The sequence below is a fragment of the Patagioenas fasciata genome, chromosome 19, assembly GCF_037038585.1.
Source record: "Patagioenas fasciata isolate bPatFas1 chromosome 19, bPatFas1.hap1, whole genome shotgun sequence".
NCBI classification, from domain to species: domain Eukaryota; kingdom Metazoa; phylum Chordata; class Aves; order Columbiformes; family Columbidae; genus Patagioenas; species Patagioenas fasciata.
In genome coordinates this window covers 9513508-9536369 of record NC_092538.1, presented here as the reverse complement: position 1 = coordinate 9536369, position 22862 = coordinate 9513508, and the positions used below count along the sequence as shown (strand labels likewise).

Here is a 22862-nt window from a genome sequence, read left to right as displayed (position 1 = left end):
ACAGCACTATGGAAGAATTTTCACATATTATGGGCTGTGCTGTATTATGTTAGTGACGGCACGTTGTTGTTTGCTTTTATGCCCCATCATTTCCTTTGAAGCATTACATACTGGCAACTGCCTGGGAAAATAATTAGTCCAAAAATCTGAGCTATTATGACAACCTCCCTAATTTCCTTTAAAAATTCATACACATTTGAGCACAGAGGTAAGAGAGATATCTGTAATTCCAGTGCAGAGGAACATGCAGAGTTTATCAAGTCCTTGTTGCTCAGGGTGACTGTGTGCAGACACTAAAACCAGGAAAAGACAATTAAACGGGTCATTTCCAATCAGGAAATTGCGAGTTTAAAAAGTGAAGCAAATCTAAGCGATTGCAAGCTTTCCATTTAATGATGAATTCCTGTTGTCATTATTTCAGTCCTGCCACCTTTGTAATATCCCTCCCACTAGTGAAATACAGTAGTTAATTAGAGAGCAGATTTACTTAAGTTCATTATTTGTAGCAAGCAGCTTTCCAACTGAATTATTGATTTCCTTTTCACATTTTGCTCTTAAAGACCGCAAAATGTAAAATGATCTGAGCTTTCGATTCCTTGTGAACTTTCCCTGCCCTTAGGCTGAAGAAATAAGGGAAGAAGTTTGCTGCTCTTTTCTGGAAATGAATGCAAGGTGACTGTGTTGCTTATAATCTAAAACTGTAATTAACGGTATTAACGTGAGGAACAGTGGATTTGAAAACAACTGAGAGACACCCATCACCTGGAGGTGAAGTGCCTCCCAAGGAGGTTAATGCTAAAACTAAGTGAATACATCACATTTTCTGTTACTGTAACACCTCTAAAGGCAACTGAAAGCTTTTTGCAGTTTCTGAGGAAAGGATGGGAACAGAAATGTAACCTGCTGTCCAGTCTGGTTTTAGTGTTTCAGACTCTTGTAACTTAATTCCTGCTGGCAAAAATATGCTGGAAATTACAGTTGAATTTCAGCCATGTGTGGGTTTGGAACAACAAATGTCATCACAGCAAAGCTATCTATAGAAAAGAGGCGCATTACAACATGAAAACTATTCCCAAGGTCCTATACCTAGTTACGCTGTCTTTCTGGGTTCCTAAATTGACTCGAAAGGTCATGTTTCTTTGTACTTTGTGTGTGACTGGGGAGGCTGATGAAAGATTCCTGCCCATCAGCCCTTCGTGCGGTCTTGTTGGCAGGACAGGTACAGCAGCCCCTAGAAATAACAGCAAACCATCTGTGTTTGTACAACCATCCAAAACTTGTCTCCACTTTGAACTAGTGCCAGCTTTAGTGGCTGGAGAGTTGAAACATGTTGACCCAATTTTCTTGTCACCTCGATATTGGCAGGTGATGATTCTCGGTTGTTTTCAGCAACGCTCTGTGATCTATGAGTAATTCCTTTAGCAACACAGACTAAACCAGACTTGCCATTTAATCAGTGATAGGTCAGGGCTTAACGGCTCGATTGTTTTTCTGGAAATGTGGTGTGTATAGCTTGAATACCACAATATGCTTGTTAGCGAGTAAGATGGGAATACAGACACTCAGAAAAGGCCACGAGACAGCAGACTTTTCTGTTGCTGTTCTGCCAGAAAGGTAATCAGAAGTGTCTCCAACCCCATTAGTTTGAAAACTCATCTCAGACTAAATTCAGTTGCAGGCTTAAAAAGTCCCTGAAAACTAATGCAGATTCTATTATAATGTATAAAAGAAACTATACTTGATACACATGAGCACAGAGAGACAATAAATTAAAATTCACATAGTTATTGGCTTTTTCATAGAATTGTAGAATCATTTTGGTTGGAAAAGACCTTTGAGATCATTGAGTCCAAGTTTGGGCATTAAGAAGTGATTCAGCTGTGTCCTGGTATTGTCCTGGAAAGTTTCTGCTGCACTGTATAGTCCAGGCTGTTCTCGCCGAGCTGCCATCCTGCTGGCTGCGTGCATTTGAAATCATCATAATGATCATGTGGATACCTTCTAATTTGACTGTAATTTAAACACTGCTTTCTCAGCTCCCTGGCCCTAATTGCAAGGCAGGGAGGCAGCCAGCCATGCTCACCATGCAGACTGGAATAACTGCCTGCTGCCCAACACATGGAAATTAGGAACTGAAACAACTGCTTCGCTGTGCTTTGCAGAATGAGCACTACAAGTAAAGGATTGCTCTCAAGTGGTACAAGTCCTCGAGTTAGTTTGCATCTTTTATCTTGCCTGTGGGTACAGTACAGCAGGACTTATTAGAGCGATACAAAAGAAACCAGGTCGAGTTTGAAAGAACTGTGTGGCCCATACTACAGCTTAGTGAACTCAGTTTGCAGAGCGAGGCTAGAAACCATGTTTGTGCTCTGATCATGTCTTTCTGGGCCACAACAGCTGTGCTGATCGCTGCTCACTCTTGTTATGATGTGCTAGAATTTTTGGCTCTTTGCCTCCAAGGTTCCACTGGGATTAGTAGCATGGAGATGATGGAGATGGTGATTACTGCCACAGAAATAATAGGATGAAAGTCACATTAAAACATGAAAGGGAAAGAAGGAATCCTTTCAAAACACATGGAAAAGACACGACTCGGCTTTACATGTTACTCCACCCAGGAGGATCCATCATAGCTCTTCTTGACAGAGCAATAAGAAATGAAATGTCTTCTGCTCAGTTAGCAGCAGACACATTTCTTTCCTCAGCCCTGAAACAGCAGCTTGCCTGCTATTCTCTAAAGCACACCATTGGTGTTGAAACATGCTGTGTAATTCCATTCTCTGAGAGGTAATGACATTATTAGCATGAGATTGCAGAGCAGGGTTCATTCTGGGTAGGCATGCTGTAAACATCACTGGAGGAGTGCTGGATGGAAGATATAATTTATGTAGGGGAGGAAACGGTAAGATTATGGCAACTCTCTGCTGTGTAGGAGCCAGCAACTGGCGAACTGAAGCTACTCAGAATAGGTACCGTACTTTTTTGATGAAGCCCAAGTTTTTAGCAATAGCTTGTGCCATTGATTCTTCGGCTCCTACTACTCACTAGTTTTCTAATAAGTCTAGCTGCTGCCTTTTTTTTTTTTCCAATGGGGATGGAGGTGTATTCAGAGGCCAATAGAGTTTAGAGCTACTGAAAACCAAATTATGGCTTTCGAGTTCCCTTTCCAGCTCCGTAACTGACTCATTGTATTTTAATTTCCTACCCATTAACAGCGGCTGAAGTTCACAGCACTTTTCTCTGAGAGGTTGTAAAGATAATTTCACATTTTATATTTAAACTATTATGAGATTATTGATAGAAGCCCTAAAGGTGTATAAATAAATGCAACACAATTAACACAATATATGCTACTATTGCAGTAATGTGCACATTTGTTAAGGTCTATCTATACCGGGTTATCTTTTCTGAAGTATGGTTGAATAGACAAATTAGCACCCAAACATTCTGAATGTGCTGTAGGAAGAGGTAATGATCAGAAGTAGTAAAGTTCATGGTTCATTTCTTCTCCAGAATCATCAAACTTCAGACCCAAGTCGTCAGTTAGACAGTGACCCAGAGAAATACCAAACTGGAAGCATCACCACACTGAAATGAGGTTGAGAGCTGCTTTGCCTACCTTTCTAGAATCACAATCTAGGAAGAGATCAGTAAACATCTGCCTCCACATATCATGTCTTATTGCTTCTTTGAAGTCTTCAGCGCACTGAGAGAAATGCTTCAGGATTTCTTGGAACATGTCATCTGAAAAATGTTCAGTGTAGGAATGGACATACTATGGAGAGAAAGCAGTAGGGTAAATGGTTAGCTTTCTTCAAGTATTTTCACCTTTATTTGAACTTTAAAAAATCTATTGCATGCAATGAAATACATGTGAATCCGTAGTTTAATCTGCTAACGTAATGCAAACTTGGTGTGTGGATGCTACACTGCCTACTTTGTTCTTTCTTTCAAGAAGTAGCAATATTCTCCAAGCAAGCCTGAGATGCTGCTGCACTGGGCACTGCACAAATGCACATTGAGCAGTTCCTTTTCTGGCCTAGAGGTTGCTTGTAATGTTCAGAGGTTCCAAGGTGCTGGATTGGAATCCCCCCTATGAAATGTCAGCGCTTACCCTGGGTTATCTCAGGGAAGGTATAAGTTCTCCATGGTGTTCTGCCGCAGTTACTATTCCTGACTGCTCCTAGGGAGGCATTTTGAGCCACTAGTTTTTGCAGAGCTGAGTCATTTAACTCTCTAATGCCACTAAATGACCACTGCCCACAATTTCAGTATTTAGAGAATCAGCCTGGATACAATTAAAAAAAAAAAAAAAAGGAAAGAACCTTTTGAAAATGAGCCTGCTGTCACCTAAGTCCTCTGACACCGGGAATACTACTGACTTGAGATTTATTTTAAGTTCTAGCCTTGGAGACACTTTAACACTTTGGATTTATAGTCATGTGGTTTTTATGAGCAAAAGCAATATGGTTCTAAAAATGTGGTGTGCATGACATAAATAATAATGGCCATCCGAACAAACCACAATCCCAAAGCCTGTGCTGAATTATTATAGCAGGTTTCTGGAGCCAGCCACCAGAACAGGGAGCCCATACAGCTAACAGGAGGAATCTGCAAAACACAGAATGTTTCCCATTATCCCATTTTTAGAGTATGGATACCTGACATAAACAGTAGAACATCTTGGGCTTGCTGAAATGCCGCACAGGCATTAAGAAACTGAAATATTAATATATGTTATTATTATTCATGTCTATATTGCATAATATCCAAGTATGTGGGACAAGTGGAGAAGAGAGGAAGAGCAGAAAAGCAGCAGCCGGTGGCCTGAGGGGTGGCTGGTGGGAAAGAAGGACTCCTAAGGCAATGTGTGTTTTTTCTGCATTTCAGCATTAAAGAGAGGATGTAGGTGGGTTGGCGAGAAGGTGGCAGATCTAGGCGACAAGATTTTCAGAGCTATTACAACCCGGAACCCTGTGACAGATGAACTTAAAGATGACAGCAGCTGGGAGGAGGCAGGTTGGGCAAGAAGCTTGTTATTTTATATGTCATCTTGATGACACATCCAAAGGCTTGTGTACTAATACTGCTGTCTAACAGCTCCACAGAAAATCTCCTCGAAGAGTATGTTCAGCTATGTGGGCAGGAGGAACTATCGTAGAATCATAAGCTTTTCTTAAATGATATGTGTAAAGCACTCTACTGTGTAAAGAACTGTACACATAACATGCATCCATTTATTTATTATTAACCAAGAGATTTTGACACCCATCAGAAGAAAACTGGCACACTTCCTTCTTGCTATCCAGTGCGAGACGTTGCTGTAGTTCGTGAACACATTATCATCAAGAACAATGGATCTTTTCTTTTTGTTCCTGCTGATCTCAACAGAAATCAGGTAAGCCACATGCAATCACGAAAAATAACCTCACCTTTAAAGCCAGATTCTGACCCTAAAAAGGCAATGTGAGTATTTCCCTTGGTGTCAGCAGCTTTGTGTCAGATTGGTGGGGGTTCCGCATGTCAGAGAACAAAGCCTGTGAAATAAACTATCAAGGACTGGTCTCTGGGATTTAAACACTTTTAATATAAACGACCCCATGAGCTTGTCACAAAAGATGTAAAAATTCAACAGCCACTGTTTTGCACGTCCGAAAAAACACCTGAAACCCAACAACAACAACGTGTGAGGTCTCCACTGAGTTTCTAACAGCCTTTAAGTAACCCAAAGCTGCAGTGAATTCAAGGAAGGAAAAAAAAAGCGCCATTTAATGTTAAGGTCCATTAAAAAGCAATGCTTTCCACATGTGAAAGCGCCCAGGTCAGTGTGGAGGAAGATCCTCCCTTGTTCTGGTTTTGGTGGACGATACAAACTGATGAACAAAGGTAAATTGTAGCTGAGGATTAGAAACAGCCCTGTCCGGAGAGCGAGGCCTGTGGTCACAGAGCAGTTCCCAAGGGAAGTGATGAAAACCTCATCATTTGACCCAATTAAAACCCAATTGGAAAAAGCATCAGAGAATATATTCTGAGAACAGCGTTGCACTGGCTGGTAAATCAGACAGCTTGACAGTCCGTGTCTTTTGTACTTGTGATCTCTGTTGTCATATCTTTAATTGAGTTAAAATAAAGAGTACACAAAATATATTTTACAACATTTTTCTAATGCTAATGGAGCATGAATTCATTCAGTGCTTATACATATACCATAGGGGTTATGGATTGATGCTTCATTTCAGTGACAAAGGCAATTCTCTGGGTTCCCATTATCCACAATAGTTTTCTTAATTAAATGCAGTTATTCTGAGGATAAATTTAAAAATACCTCATTTCATGCTTAAAAAAGCCTTCAACAAGTTATCATAAAAATGCATCTCAGTGCAAAATAACGAACATGAGAGTCTCCTGAGAGCAAAGAAGGCACGAAAATCACACATGGTTGCTTGAAACTAGTCTCTGCACAGCTGCTTTATACTCTGGTCTTAATTATTGTAACAGCACGCACTCGCACTGCTGCAATTGAGGGGCTGTCATTATTTCTATTCTAAACATCTCTTTTCACAGGTTTAATTACCCAGCCATAAAATTTAGCTCTATCGTAGGTAGAAATGGCTGGCAAAGTCTTGGCCTGAAGAGTTTTTTAGTAAATGTGGTTTGAACTGATTTTGTTGTTTTCAAACTGATGAAGAGTAGAGTAACAGGGTGAAACTTCTAACTACACTTATTGATTCTGGTGAGTTAAAAATGCACTTCTGATGTTTCTCAGTGACAGCTTTTGATTTTAAAACCGTGTATTTTTCAGCCTGGTTATGCTTCTTGCACATTTATGACACTTGTTGCAGTTTGGTTATCGTTCAGGTCAGTAATAGTTCAGGGCAAAAATGGTACAGTTTCTCATCCCAGTTCATCACTTGTTAGGTTTTTCTATGGTTAATAGAACATAACCAGAAATACCAATACTTTGGGACAGTACTAATTACTTCAGGCTAATGGTTATATTGGAAGCCTGAAACCTCCCTTGAGCAGCCAACGCAAAATCTGAATTCACAGGTGATTCAGGGCTTTAGCATCCTAAAAAGGGACTGAGAGGGATGTCATATGTCCCTCCTGCTGGCCAGAACGGAAGTGTTATAACAGCAGAGGATGGATATGGAGATGGAACATGAAATGTCCTCATATAACCAGTTACCTGGGATGCTGGAAAAGCGATGCCTTTCACTTACTCAGCTGTCCCCAGGGAAATTCTACTACTTTGTGATACACATCATATTCTGAATCAGATGCTCTTATTTCATCTCTCACCTCTGCGAATTCATCTATGTTTACTTTTTTCCCCAATGTGTCTATGATTTCCAGCTTCTTGACATAGATTGCTAGTAAAAAATGAAGGGATATTGGTTTAGAAAGCAAACAGTTGTGGTTTTGCATATTGTACACATATTCTGCACACTATATGTTACATTAACGTTCCTCTTATGTTGGATTACACTTATTTGAGGCTATCTTACACAGTAGCTAAAGTATCTGATTATGTAGACGCTATTTAAATCTGATTCTTACACCTTCCAGTTGTTGAGAATCCACACTTACCTATTCAGAACAGTATGGTCATATTTATTCTTGACATATGTTGGTGCAAATTGCAATGTTTTTTACAGTACTTCCAGCTAATTATGTGAGGGAAGCAAATTATTTTATTTAAAAAAACAGACAAAACTGCCTTAAAATTCTGGGGACATAAACTCCCCGTCAGGTGCTTTGTAAGACTGGAATCTGACAATCATAGCAATTTTCCCAAGAAGCTCTGTGGGAATATTTTTACTGCTTATGATACTCAAAACTACATTTTGGTCAGCTTCTGGGCTGCTGTATTGGAACTGAGAAGATATGTCAAATGTCTACATAGATTTCTGAATGAGGTCTTTGAGTACAGACATGCTGTTTCTGTTGGGATTATTTTTCTCTCCTTTCTTCTACATCTCAGGATCTGTTCACCCTCGAGAACCGCAGCCACCACAGCAGGAGCATGAGGCTGTGTTGGGCATTCACACAATGTACTACAGATCTAGGATAATTACTCAGAGGAGCAACTCTAATACAGAGAGGGCTGAGCAAGGGCAGAGGTGACTCCTGCAGCACACAGAAATGGGCTCTGGAGGTTCCCTGCCCATCATCGCATCTTCCAGCAAAGGCAGATTTGTTATTATTGGTGATCATTACAGGCTATGGATGTAAAGGGCTGGCAGCAGGCTGCGCGTTGCCACTTCAATGGTCCTGGTTCCATCTATTCAATGATCATTATTCAGGGAGGTCAAGTGTAAACTATGAAGTGGACAGGGCTTATGGAAATCCTTTCTGTGCTGAGTGCTCTGACACAGAGGCCCTTGTGCTGTGGCACGCCTGGGACTGGCAAAGGGAATGGCCAGACAAGATGTGTGATTTGGTGGAGCGTTAGGTAAGCTTTGGCATTGTCTCTGAAACCATAAAAGGTAACAACGTTGTCAGACCTTAATTTTTTCGATCCTACCTTTCCTCCACACCTCCCAGTATGCCAAGCTGTCCATGGGATTTCCAAGACCTCCCAGAGACAAGGAACACCATGGGATACAGTAGATGAAGGAGGTTTTTACAGTGATTCCTATAAATCGTGGTAAGCGCATGGCAATGGCTAATGCAGGCTGTAAGTGTGAAGGGCCTGCATCTGATCTTTCTGTCTCTCCAAAAGATTTTTTTCACTTCTCTCTGTACTTTTCAAGATCATATTAATGAACCACACAGTAGTTCAGTCCCTTTCCAATCTGTCTGAAGATTTGTGGTTAATAACCTAGCTGGTGTAACTATCCTTAGCAATTCTTTCTGTATTATCAAATCCATTCGCTGCTCACAGTTTTCATCAGAAATCAGACCACAGAAATAAAACTAAAGGAGACACAATAAAAACTTACCTTTTCCCGCATCTGTGGGAATAGAAGCAATGACATCGAGAAAAGACCTCAGGGCACTCTGAACCTACAAATCAAGGTAATAGTCAAAGGCCTGTTTCATGCAGACAACAGTACATTACTAAAATAAATCACCCAGAATAATCAGTCATGTGGGCCAGCAATGCTTCTTATCTCACATAGGTGGGCTCTGTTAAATGTAGACCTTGTCTGTGTTGTGCTGTGTGTAACCACAGGACTGTTTCCCACGGGCCTTGTACCAGGAGATGTACTATGATTTCTGCAAATCTCATTTGTTATGAGCTGCAGTATCAATTTGTATGAGTTGCAGGGGTAGAAAGAATATTTAATGGAAGACACAGGAGAGCAAGAGTGGCTGCCCTGGACCTTTTCAAGGGAATTCTGAGGGATAACAAGCTGCAGAGAAGGACATCCAGTGACGCCTTGCATATTCAACAACCTCGGGAATGTATGAGTACCTTGTGGGGCATTTAGCTTCCCAGGACCACTGTGGGGAACACATCGCAACCTTCCATGTGCTTGTGGAGAATCAGGGCTTGGTGGGGCTGAGTGGTAGACACTGACCTGCACCTCGACCCTAAGAGTCAGAGCCATTGCCCATCCCTGTGCTCCGTGCTGCCATGCCGGGGCAGACTGAACTATCACAATCTTCCTTTTCCTCCTGTCTGGAATAATCCCAGCAGTGTGTTATCAAGGATAACCCCTAGTTACCAGTGCGACTGGTATTCTGCCACTGACATCCACCGTCCACTCCTTGAACTGAATTGCCAGCACCTCCTTTCTCATCTCCTTCACCTGAGCCTTCATATTTTCCACCTGCTGCCTTTCCTTACGTATGCTTTCTGCCTCAGACTTCATGCTGGCCAGCCTGTAGGACATGGGAATATGGTTTAGAAAGATACCATCATAAACATATTTAAGACAGATTAAGCTTACCATGAAGAACAAAATGAAAGGAAATACATTCTTACTGAAACTCTTGTCCTTTTAGTACAAGTAGATTTTTTTTCCAAAGAAATATTTGATGTTTGTGGCACAAAATTACTAGTATGGCTATTGGACTAGATACTAGGAGTCTATGTTTTCAGAGGGCAGCTCCAAGGAGGTGACAATATTTACACTCTGACATGTATCATCTCCTGAAATCTAGTGTAACTATGCATTTGAAAAAATAACCTGAGTGTCAGATACGTGCATGTGGAGACAGTCTCTTGTATACAACAGACATTTAGGGGAAAATAATCTCTACAGCTCTCCTAGTCTGTGTAGTTTAAACAATGATAAATTTTACCTTCATATTTATAATGACATCAATAATTTTTTGTGTAGATGTCCTTTGGATTGTCTTTCTCCTTGGGAGCGGTCTGCAAGGTGACAGCAGAGCAAAGGCCATGCTGGGAGTTGCCAAGGTGCTCTGGTGATCAGTTTGGGCAGTGCCCAGCACAAGTTACATCACATGCTGCACCTGTACTGTGCTGTGGTTTTGCATTTATTTCTAGGGCCCTAAACCATCACAGAGCTGCATCCTCTGCCTGGTGTCCCTGGTGTGGGACAAAATGTTTCCTCCCTAGACAATAATGACAAAACAGGCTCTAACAGTGCTGGGCACCCCTTTTAAAGTGAGCTCATTTCAGTATTAGACATTTCCAGAAAAGATAAGATGGCAGCGAGGGTGACTTCTCCCTGCAGAATGAAATATGTTTCTTCAGGAAGAGCCAGGATGGGTGACTCAGACTGAAGGACTATCATGCCCGGATAAATAAAGTCTCTGTTTCAAGGATCAATTCATTTGGATACGGAATTTCTCCCATCTGTTCTCCTGCATGTCTCAACTCCCTGTCAGGTGGCAGTTAAGGAGAAGCTGGAGGTGGCATGGGAGTGCTCACTGAGGAAAGGTAACCTTCCCAGAAGAATCTGTGGTGAAATCCTGCCCTCCCTCAAGGTGACTGTCAAGGCTCCCAGGAGCTTCACTGGGGCCAGAATTTCACCCCATTCTTTCTGGTGTTTATGTGATTTTGAGCACAGACGAGCATCTCTCTTGTAATGCTTTTTTCCTGTTTAGAAAGCCAGTGATTCACATTACGAGCCTCAATGTTACAGGGTGTCAGTAAAATCCTCTGTGCTGCTGCGGTTTAAGAATCTCATGCAAATCCCACAATCCAGCCATCACAAATATGTAAATCCTGAGCTGCCAAGAATGCAAATCCCATGATAGTACTACCAGCAGATATGCAAAACCTGCTACAGCTATGGCTGCAGTCACACCGTTCCTTTGGTAAAACAGACACCAGCTCTGGTTTTGTGACCAGCCACACTTTCAAGTCTCTCACCTCTCTGATGCTGTACCTGGCATCTTAGTTTTTATCTCCTTCGTGACCATCTTCATTCCTCTCAGGTATGGGCCTGGTTTTGTAGAAACACCATACTGAGGGTTATGTCTCATCAGATACTCTCCGAGAAAAATAATGGGGTTGAATTCAGTTGGTTCTTTGTCTGGTGCAAGCACATTCTTTCTCTCCACTTCCATTAACAGTTTTTCCACTCCTGGGATTAATGTTGGTAGGAGTTTGTCAAGCAAATAGATGCGAGTATCTAGTGACTCTGTCTCTTCACTGAACCACTCTCTGGGCAGCCAGTCACAGGGTTCTCTCTTTTTTACCTTTTCTTCCTTTGCCTTTTGTGCATGAATCATCTTCACCTTTGCCTCCTGCAGACTCAGACACCTCTGCTGTACCTTTTCATAAAAACACTCTTTCCACAGAGCATAATTACCGAGACAGGGAAGCTCATCACTCCCCTGATTTCTCTTCATTTCTCTGGCAGTCGTATTATTTTCTCCAAGTCTGGGATGTTTTAGACCTGCTGCTTCTTCTGGCTGAGCAGCCATCCCTCAGTCACTGCGACAATGAACAAAAGCAGAATGTTATACAAAGCCAGAAATGCAGCAGTGTCCTAGCAGATGCCACAGGAGGAAGAAAGTCTGTTGTTAGGAATTGACTAATATTCTTTTTCTATGTTCCTTTTTAGTCTGTTACTGCTGCTTTGTACTCTTAAATAAATACAGCCACTTTACTTCAAAGTTCAGTAAATGATTTATAAAGATTAATTATGTATCATGACAGCCCTTAGAGACAGAGCAACTAAATAAGTGTGTTCCTTTCTTATGGGAGAAGAAACTGAGACACAGAAGTGATTAATTCCAGGTCATTTAGAGACTCAGAAACCAAGCGGTGAGCAGAGCTCGGAAGCCTTGTCCCCCAGTTCTAACCAGTGGATTCCTCTTACCCCCAGTATCATTATTTCCCTTCAGGTCTCATTCCACGCCTCCAGGAAATCCAGTGGATATGAGACAAAGGAAGCAAGTAATGGAAAACACCAGATGCCTGGGAGCAAGATTTCTCCATCTGCATGCCTTCTTCTGCTCCATCTTTTCTGTAGCTGTGAAAAACAGTGAGGAAGCTTATCCCATAGACTACTAAATTTCAATTTCAGAAACTATTTTTAACTCTGGACATTTCGTTAAGGTAACAAGGACACAGGTGTATGGGTCAGCAGAGCTCCTACAGAAAGGGAAACTCTATACCATAAACTCTGTAATTAAGCTGTTCACAAGCATTTAATCTTGTAGATTATTCTGTACAAGACAGACCTACAGAGAGAAGCAGATATCTCCTTTACAATTTCTCCAACTCCACTGTTTTCTTCTGTGGAATATTTCACTGTTCTGTGAAATATCATGAAGAAACTCGTCTGCTCACAAGGCACAATTCAAAACCCATTGCTATATGTCTCCACGCATAACTGCATCTGCAATGGGACTTACATGTACAGAATGGAGCATAATGTTGCCAAACTACTTGATTCAAAGCATGAAAATTCACCAACATGCTGCAAAAAACCCAGCTCAGTGTTCAACAACAGCAAGGGAAGGGTGATACTAATAGAGAGAGCCTGGCTAACGCCTTTCCAAATTAAAGATGAAACTCCACTCTGAACTTTGTGCCACACTATCCTTCTCAAGGTCTTATTTAAAAGCGCTTTTCACAAAAGCCTTTCAGTATCCATAGCAATACTATTGCTTTTGATATGTTTTGCTCTTCATATTTAAGCATCTGTAGCTGTTCTGAAGAGAGTTCAGCCTTCCAAGAAATGCATAACTGTGATCTACAGCCCTCCTGGCACACAAATGTCATTACTAATACGCTGACCTTCTGGTTCATAAGCATCATTCGAGTCCAAATAGCACTTGGATAGGTAGGATGCTTCATAGCACTAAATTTCTATGTCTGTTTTTTCAATGGGCTTGTTGGCATCATCTGGTAATTTGTTTTCAAAGTTGATTACCTGCTGGGGAGTGAGATGGATTTATGAATCAAGCTGCCTGCCTGATGCACATAGAAGGTTTGAAGAAGGTAGCTGGTTTTGCCACTGAAGGACACAAGCTGTAAAGGTGTCCAGATTTATAAAGGTAGAAAGGGAAAGCAGTCAGCCGTGTCAACTTGTTCCTTGCTTAGGTGAGTTTCTTTCAATAAGCTGTAAAATCAGACTCTTTCTGGTTCAAAGCAGGTTGTTAACCAAATGTTCTGGTCACATTCCAAATCAGCTGGTTTTGTTGTGCCAAAATAAACTGTTCTTGCAGTTTCAAATACTTATGTTATTTTTTAACATCCTTTATGAAACCGCTCTGCAGTTTCTGTGCAATGTTAAAGTGACAATTGCACTCTGCTTTATGAGGTGGCTGATACAGAATGATGATGAATATATTTTCTACCCTGCTCTCAGCCATTTGTTAAGATGGTTTTGAGAATTAGTAAATGTTTATAAAGTATCCCTATGCCTCTGAACAAACAAAACAAGATAAAAAACAACTGACTGTGACTGTTCTATCTCAATTCCACGGCATTCACATAACTCCAAGAATGGAAGCAGGGCACAGAGAACTACGCCCACTGTTTTAATGCAGGACAGGTAAAGAAGACTAAGAAGGTACAAAAGAACATAAAACCTGCTAAAATAAACAACAAAGCAGTGCTAGATTCAGGCCCCGAAACTTGGAATTTGTTGAGGATTACAGGGACACACCTCCACTGGCTCATAAACCTCAGTGCTGATTTACATTAGTTGAAAATTTGGCCCACAGCATAAGGGGCTCTGGAGGCCTCTGGTATTCCCAAGCGGAGGCTTGATTGTCCGAATAACAGTGAGCATGGTACACAGAGACCAGCTTGAGAAACACCCAGGAAATTTGAAATGTGATATAAAGTTTCCTGTAAGCCTTTGTTCAAGCTGAAGGCAAGATAAGCTTTTCATTATTTAGTAGGATGCCACTTTCCTGCCTCCTTTTCTGTGAGAGAAATAGTCTTACTGGAATCCCTGCAGGTACAAGAACATTATCTCTCTGTTTTCTGCACAAAATCCAAATCTGCTCATAAATAAGACTTTTATGGTTTCATTGTTATTCTGTTAGGGGATGTGGATGGGTGGGATAGGGCCAGGAAAGACTACATAGAGCATGTTTATCTCACCAATCACAATGAGTCCAATGTACACCCTATTCATACGTGATCTTTTCAACTAAAAAAAAAAATGAAAGCTTTCTGAAGCTTTGAAGAACTGTTTTTCTTACCTTTGGAGCACGTATCAAAATAGATCTTAGTCCTCCTGCTTTCGAAGTGGCTTTGCAAATGAACAGGAATTTAATATATGCCCATCTGTTCTCAACCATTAAAAATCTTAAAGTGAATTAGGGATTTCTCAGACCTGCTGTGGATCCTGGCTGTGAGTTTTACTCCTCTGTGTGTTTGCAGTTGCTAAGCAATAATCCCAAAGGTTGCTATGTCTCTTCCACAACTCAGAATTGCTGTAGGTTGTCTTTTGGCTTTGGCAGCCCAACAGACTCTTCTGTACTCAACTTAGATCATTGCATCACATGACTGAAAATAAAATAAAAAAAGACTATGAATAGCAACAGAAAACATTAAGGGCACAAATAATCAGAGAGACAATCCACAGGTGCCCAGTGACAGGACGTTTACCTTCAGATTCAAGGTTCACAAAGTCCAGAACTGTCGCAAGTCCATTACAAGATGAGCTGAGACTGTATTAACCAGATGTGAGAATCTAAGAGATAAAAATAATTACAAACTAGATTTAGAAAATTTCAGGCTCTTTCTTTTTGTAAAGAACTGTGTTGCTTTGAAGCCGTGTTGCAGGAAAAACATGTACAATGCTAACAGGGGAGTTTATGGTGCCATTTTGTTAGACTGCCCTCAGATCTGAATCTAAACCAATTTGATAAATCTCCTTTACTAATTTCTCATATATTCGTGAAGGATAATATGTAACAGGGAAAGGAGAAAGGAAAAGACAAAAACATCTATAGCCGAGCTTGTTCCAAAGCTTGAAATAAAGCAGGTTTCATAGAAATAGCAGATTTTTTTCCCAAATCTGATACAGTCAACTGTCAGAGTCACATTTGTTCTCTAGTTGAGGAACTCTGGAGTTTTAATTGCAGACTGAAAAATGCCATTTTGTCACCTTCATCAAGTCACTTGCTATTTATTACAGCACTCACAACACCAAGGTAAAGAATAATTAATTTGTAAAACTCTGGACTTGGAAATAGCTCTACATGACATGCACCTGGAGTCCCAGTATAAACCCAGTACAACATTTATGCTGCCCTTAAAATACCATTTAGTTTTGTTCCTAACACCTACTATAGAGGTTAAGAAGTGTGCATGCTGTGTACAGGTTTTGTACAAGGAAGAAATTTGCTCAGAAATTGCAATAACAACTGTACTTTAGTGGATGGTCAAAAGCCTCAATTTTTATTTTATTTTTATACTGTCTTTTCTGGAAAGTAGGACGCTACAGAAATTCCTGGTGTCTTACCCAGGAACATTTATTTTCCTCTATGTAGTCCTGCACACATTTCAGAAAAGATTATATGGTTGTAACTTCTATAGATACCTTTGGCCATCTGTGCTAAGTATCCTTCTGAAAAAAGCATTTCTTCTGGACAGTCTCAAGTAGCACTGGAATGCCAAGCGTACCAGTGTAGTTACATGCGGTGGACACTACAATACTGACTTGATTTTAGAATTCAGTATTTGCTTGCAGAGAGGAAACATAGTACAAAAAAACCCCCACAAAAACCATATAAGTCAACTTTCATGTGAAAAATACACTGCAACAAATTATATCTTTGCTATGTTTTTGAAAAAACATGTATCAGAAGGAAATATGCTCATTGCAGCCTATTTCCAAGATGTGTTGAAGTATAACATCAATTATGTCAATAAAATGAAGCAGAAAATTAGTGCACAGGAATAATTGAAAACGAGGCTTTAAACTAGATTGTGCTCTTTTCCCCTCAGAGCAGTTTGCGCATGATTAACTCCTGTTATCTCTTCTCCCAGGTGGGCTTGATTTTTCCCTTCTGCAATTCAGAATTTTGTTCCTATTCTGATTAACTTACAAAATTTTTCATCATGAAACATAAATTTTAAAAAATATTCTTCCTTTTCTTAAAATGATTTTTTTAACCCCCAAACAAGAGCATACAAATTGAACTTGGAAGGAGGGATGCAAATTGTTCTATTTTTATTTTTCTGGAAGTGGAATCCCGTGGGTTAAGAAAACCTTTAATCGCACCCTATTTAACTTGGCTGTTATCCCTTAATGTTTTTGCTAAGCAAAGTGTATCCTTTTATTATGCCATCAAATACTTGCACTGTTGACAAAATAATGGGCTGAATATGTCAGCACAGATGTTTTGCTGGAATTGCCTCTTCTATCTTTTTTTTGTTTTTCTCTGTAAAATACATTTTGGGAGCACTCTGTTGCCTTTTGCAGCTGACGCCAATATTATGCAATAAAAGCAAAAATAAGTTGTGTTAGCCAGAGTAATGTTTGCAGGGTATTAAAAAGATAAAATAAGTCAGTTTTGGAAATACACACAAACCTCACTTCGCACCCTTTGAGGGATACACTGGGCTGAAGCTGGAAGTGCTGACCACAGCACTTTCAGGGCGGGGAAGAATAAGGCCACAGACTTCCAGTCTCTTTTTTGTACCAACCATGATGCTGTGACCACAGGCCACCCTCTAATTGTTCTTTTCAATCAGGATACATCTGCCTTACAGCTTCCTCCTCCACCACATTTAAATTCTGCTGCTAAAAACCATTGCACATGCAAATTATACCTTTCTAATGGCTCGGAGAACCATTGCGATTTGTGATTATCATCATTAATAACAGATATGTTAGACCTTTGGCGAACTGTAGATAGCACCTCCATTATTTACTTGTGGTAAATGTTTTTTAAAGGTGCTTGCTGTTCAAATACCTGGAAGAGCTATACGAAAATTACACAAAATTCTATTTTGGAAGCTGGTTTAAATAATCCTTTCTTGATAGTAAATGCTGGATGGCTTTTGCTCAAAATCCAGAGTAAAACACCAGTCCCAGGTGAGGAAACTGCTAGAATACTCTGGGAACTTGTAGTCTCCCACCTACCCTCTGCATCAACACAGACATATCTGAACAGATGCCTTGAAGCACCTCTATTATCTGCAGGAATCCATTTGTGCGAAACAAACCAACAGCCTGGATATTATGCTTTAGAGAAAGGTGAATAACATTAAGATTCCTGCCATAGGCCAGAGAAGAAAAAGCTTTGCAATTCTCAAATGTGACTCCTGTTTCAGCTGAAAATCATGGCAAAACCTCTCCATCCACATGGCCTTCTGTCCAGCTAGCAGAACTTTGGGGATACTAACTTAAAAGGGGTCTGAAAGGCATTTTCTTGACCTCTATGCCATAAATCAAATGCTGTGCTAGCACACTTCCTATAAATATTGCAGGACAATGACTCTTTCTTTACCTCTGGGTTTTGTTTATTCTCCCTGTGTGCTCAGATCCCACTTGAGGTTCTTTCAGACTCACGGTTTAAGATCCTGGCTTGCTGCACAGTGCACTCTGTAAACCCAGCTTTAGTGCAGCTTAGGGAGCCTGTTCTTCAGCGTCTCTTGTCCACCAGGAGGCAAAATGCCTCATTAGGGAGCCAGACTTCTGTATTTCAGCAAAGCCCAGCTACCAGAGCTCAGTATTTTGACTGTGGGACACTGGGGAATAATCTAAAGAGCTTCCACGTGGCTTCTCTGGTGCTGAGATTTACAGGGGCAAAAGTACAGCACTGTCAGTCAGAGGAGCAGATAAAAGCAATATGGACCAAGTGCTTGAAAAGAATCAATGGGTAATATACACTCTTGACAAAGAAGAGTTTGCTCTGTTTAATGTTTAGACTGGCTTCTGTTTATCCTATGTAGTGTTGGCATTAGATGTCCACAACATTTCTCGATCCCAGTTACCTCCTTGCCAACATTGCCACTAATTTGGTGGCACCAGGCAGAAACTCCAAAACAAAGCACAATAGTGCTTGGTCCTTCGTCTCAGAACCCAAACTGCCAAGCACTATTGCATTCTGGGGATGTTTGAGGGCTTTAAATGTTGTGTATACTTATTAGACTAGTTTTTTGGTGTTTGGGCTTGTGCATTGATGTACACACAGTTCTAATACGGTGGTTTTGTTACTGAGTTACTGTTGCCCCCTAATCCAAGGGCCCCTCATCATAAGGACATTGAAGTGCAGAGGAGGTGATGAAGCTGGCGAGGGGCTGGAGCACAAGTGTGATGGGAGCAGCTGAGGGGAGAACAGGAGCTGAGGGGAGACCTTCTGATCTCTGAACTGCCTGAAAGGAGCTTGGAGCATGGAGGGGGTTGGTCTTTTCTCCCAAGTAGCAAGTGACAGGACAAGAGGAAATGGCCTCAAGTTGCACCAGGGGAGGTTTAGATTGGATATTAGGAAAAAATTCTTCCCAGAAAGGGCTGTTGGGCATTGGAACAGGTTGCCCAGGGCAGTGGTGGAGTCACCATCCCTGGAGGAGTTTAAAAGGTGTTTAGATGAGGTTCTCAGGGACATGGGTTAGTGCTAGAGTTAGGTTATGGTTGGACTTGATGATCCTGAGGGTCTCTTCCAACCGAAATGATTCTATGATTCTACAAAAGCTAGCGTGTGCGCATCAAGGCCCGTTCTCACAGAATACGGTGTCACACACATCATTACACCTCCCAGCGGGACAAGATTCCGAAACCCACCACTTTTACACACCAGAGCGCCCTGCTAGGAGACATGTTCCGGGTGGCCGCAGCCCGGCTGCCACACATCACTAAACTCACCTCAGACGGAACGACGAGGACACCCCCTCACACACCGGCCAGGCCCGCAGGGGTTAACGCTCCGCCGCGGCGCGGGGGCGGGGCCGCGCTGACAGGTGGCGCATGCGCCCTGGCGCCTTATTGTGCCCGGCCGGCCCAGCCCCCGCGCGCCTCAGTCGGTGAGAGGCCGTTGGCGCGCGTGGAGCTGCTGCCCCCTGCGGCCGGCGCCGCGCCACCTCCGCTCCCCCTCCCCGCCCTCCCGCCGCCGGCACTCGCCATGGAGTAAGGCCCCCGCCGGCCGGACGGGGGGGGTTCCCGCCGCGCCTCGATGGCTCTGGTCACGGTGCAGCGCTCTCCTACCCCCAGCGCCACCTCCAGCCCCTGCGCCTCGGTGAGTCCGCCCGCGAGCCGCCCGCCCGGCGCTGGAGGGGAGCGCGGCGGTTGGTGGCCGTTAGGGTCCGGCGCGCGGCGGTGCGCATGCGCGCGCGAGACCGCTCGCGCTGCTTCCACCCCCCCCACCCACCCCGTTCCCGCCGGTCGCCGGGCCCTGACAGCTCCGTGTGGGGGGAGCGGGGCCGGACACCCCGCGGGGCCCTGGCGTCGCGGGTGCGTCGCTGTGGCCTGGTGACAAGCGAGGGGAGAGGCGGGGGACCCGGGTGCCCCTCAGCAGGCCCGGGCTGGGGCCGGGGGAGCCGGTGGGGCTCCGCGGTGCCAGCCCTCCAGGGCACCGCGGCCCGGGTGCTTCCCACAGGGTCCTGGGCAGAGCCCCAGCCCCTCTGTCAAGGTGCTGCTGCCCCATCGGCATCGCGGAGCTGCCCGAATAAAGCGGTCTGGTTTAATTTTGTTTCCGCCGTGTGCGGTGGGAGAGAGGCGGGAGCTGTGTGTGGAGGCAAACTGACATTGTTCGGGCTGCGGCTGTTTCAGGATGATTTAATCTGACAGTCCCCTCTGGGTATCTCCAGTACGCGGCCCTGCCTTTGCGAAGAGCTAAGATTTTTTTTTTATGATTATTTTTTCCCCTTTTCCGAATATTGCTTATAATCTTACGATCATAAGAGACTGTCAAGCCACAGACAGCCCCAGCAAGGCCGTGTTTCCAGTCTCAGGGTGAGATGTGCAGGAGCAGATGTTCCCTCCTTGCCCTGAGTCAGGAAGCAGGGCAGGCGGCTGGACAGACTTTCTGCTTTCCATGCTCTTTAAACTCGGGATGGGCTGTTGTTTTAGTACTTCTGTATTGTAAAATCTTGCATGTTAACCCCTTAAACTCCTGCCTACCGATTATGTGGCTTGTTTCTGATACAACTAAGGATGAGGAATAAAACAGTGAGCTCGCTGTCACTTTCTGTATGCTTAGTTCTCAGTTAGCTTTTTTCCTTAAAAAACCTCATACATTGTCACTGGTGTCATGTCTGGTTTGCAAATGTTTGGAGCGGAAAAGAGTTGAAATCCCAGTTGCTTCCCTCATGCGGGGAGGATGAAAAAGCCAACTACGCTGAAAATATTTCTCCTTGTGTTAGGTAATCTCTTCTGAAACTAGATCAGCTACTTGACAGGTCCTGCCTGCCCTGACAGCAATTTAGCTGTCAGAACACTTTTTTTCCCTTTCATTCCCGTGTCTCTACTAAGTTATGTTTATTTAGCAACACAGATTAATTTTGCTTATATTCCTCTGCTATGAATATTAATGTGCTGCATTACTTCAGAGGTTGTTTCTCCTTTTTGACTTCTTCATCCTTTCCACTATTCCTTTTCTCATGTATTTCTTGTATTTAAGACATCTTGTGGAAATAGGTAGGTGTCTCTTGGCATCTTCATTCTTTCTCCTACTTGGATGCATAACATCTTCCTTTGTTAAATATTTGATATATATGAAAAATTAGTTGTATTCTACAAGGCTTTCCCATCTGGAACAGCAAGGCTGTTTCCCAGCCAATTAAATTGAAACCGTTCTGATTTTTGAACACTACTTAGTTTTTTAAATATATAAACAACTCCCTGCAGGTCTGATAAATCCAGAGAATGCAGCTTTCAGTATGTTTATCTGTGTTCTCTTTCTTCAATCTCGTAGTACGGAGGCATAATCTGTACCAATGCTCTCTGTAAATCCTTGGTGCCCTATGCGAAAAATAAGTGTGTGACCATGTCCTGGTGTGGTTCTGCTTCTCATAAGTACTTCTACTTTCTCAGACTTCTCTTGCAGTCTAAAGTGGAAATGATATTAATCATATTCTGCCCTTAACTGCCATTATTCGAGTACTTCTGCATTTCCTGTTACAGCTTCCTAACCACACTTCAGGGTTTTGACTGCCCTTTTGGCCTCTTGTTACATAGCTGGGGTTGGTTGTTTCTCCATCCTACTGTCAGAATTTTGTTGAGCTTGTGTGTGTTCCTCCTCTGTCACAAAGCAGTTGTTTCTTAATCAGAACTTTAAATATCATTTCAGATGATGATCCTTCCTAGGCTGGTAAGGGTTTGTGAAGAGCGCAGTCACCTTTTTTGGAAAGCTTTGGTCCTACAAGCTTGTGACATTTGCCATTCTTACAGATCCTTGAGGACTTCAGGGGGACTTTATTCTTTTAGTATTAAGTGTAATTGTTTCAACCTATTTGTTGTAAACTGTTTGTGGTAGCTTCCTTCTATATGGACTGATAACTCTAGTTCCAAGTTACATCTTTAAATGAAAACTCTTCTTGCTAAATAATATCTATGAGTAGTGTAAGGGTCTAACTTGCTGCCTGAAACCTGTCTGTTTCTGAACAAAGATTATCTGGTAACTACTGGAAGTTTGCTGTTACAGCTTGTGGGCAAGGAAGAAGCATGTTGGTGTGCAACCATATGGCTATGTCTAATTCTGTTTCCAGGTCACTAAGAATTTTGAGGACAGAAATGGATTATCTTTTAAATTGGTTTATGAATCTTTGCTTTAGAACTTCTCAGACAAGGAGAAAGGGTGAAATTGATGTCCTCAAACCAAATTTTTGCATTAAGTATGCCCTATAAACAGCTATAATTGGCTCATACGGATTCAGGGGAATAGCTGATCTGAATCACTCTGAAATTGGATGGCTTTTATTTATAGGTTTTATCTTGTTCTCATTGCTATAGAGCCTCTCATGACCATTCATTTCAGGGTAGTTCATGCAAAGTGTTGATTATACATTTACAGCCCTCTGGTCGCTTGATGACTTGTAAAATTCCCTTAATTGTCTGTCCAGACTTCTGCTATCTGTTGGTTTTGGCTTTTGGTTATGCAGCCACTTTTGAGAAATAAGACTGCAATGTTCTCTACAGCAGAACAGTTGTCTCCTGACATGCTGTGTTAGCAGAAAATGGCAGAAGGTGGGACAGTACTACAGTAAAATGTAAAAAATCTAGCCTGTTGCTTTTTTTCTCTGCATCCCAGATTCTTCAACCCTACTTCCAAATATCTGTCATATTCTCTGTCTCTTAGGACAGTATCTAGTCAAGTGGTAGGGCTTTGGCATCCTTCCCTTCTAGCACCTTCATTTCAGTGCCCTCATGATGATGGGAGCAGTGTGTAATACTCATTGTAACTTTCCAAAAGACTTTTGATAATTCTCTGTGTTGGGAAATAGTCTATTGAAACTTGGCCTTTTAGATTATTTTTATGCACAGTTCTAAAAAAAAACCCAAAAAATCTGTAATTTCTTTTAAGTG

General features: G+C 42.2%; 2 protein-coding genes across 7 annotated transcripts in view; one reads left to right on the top strand and one right to left on the bottom strand.

Moving 5' to 3' along the window:
* EFCAB5 (EF-hand calcium binding domain 5) overlaps positions 1-19639 on the bottom strand; it is a 35152-nt gene extending 15513 nt beyond the window's left edge. Inside the window, exons 1-8 of one of the 5 annotated variants that reach the window (XM_071816990.1) lie at positions 19545-19639; positions 14999-15083; positions 14724-14896; positions 11294-11860; positions 9675-9831; positions 8946-9009; positions 7303-7373; positions 3620-3775 (exon numbers count right to left, since the gene is read on the bottom strand). In XM_071816990.1, coding sequence (XP_071673091.1) covers positions 3620-3775; positions 7303-7373; positions 8946-9009; positions 9675-9831; positions 11294-11850 — 1005 coding nt within the window. In that variant the 5' untranslated portion in view covers positions 11851-11860; positions 14724-14896; positions 14999-15083; positions 19545-19639. The other 4 variants (XM_071816991.1, XM_065853479.2, XM_071816992.1 and 1 more) reach the window with 4 other exon arrangements.
* SSH2 (slingshot protein phosphatase 2) overlaps positions 19445-22862 on the top strand; it is an 84779-nt gene continuing 81361 nt past the window's right edge. Inside the window, exon 1 of one of the 2 annotated variants that reach the window (XM_065853477.2) lies at positions 19445-19575. In XM_065853477.2, the coding sequence (XP_065709549.1) occupies positions 19513-19575 (63 nt within the window). In that variant the 5' untranslated portion in view covers positions 19445-19512. The remainder of the gene's footprint in view (positions 19576-22862) is intronic. The other variant, XM_071816989.1, reaches the window with a different exon arrangement.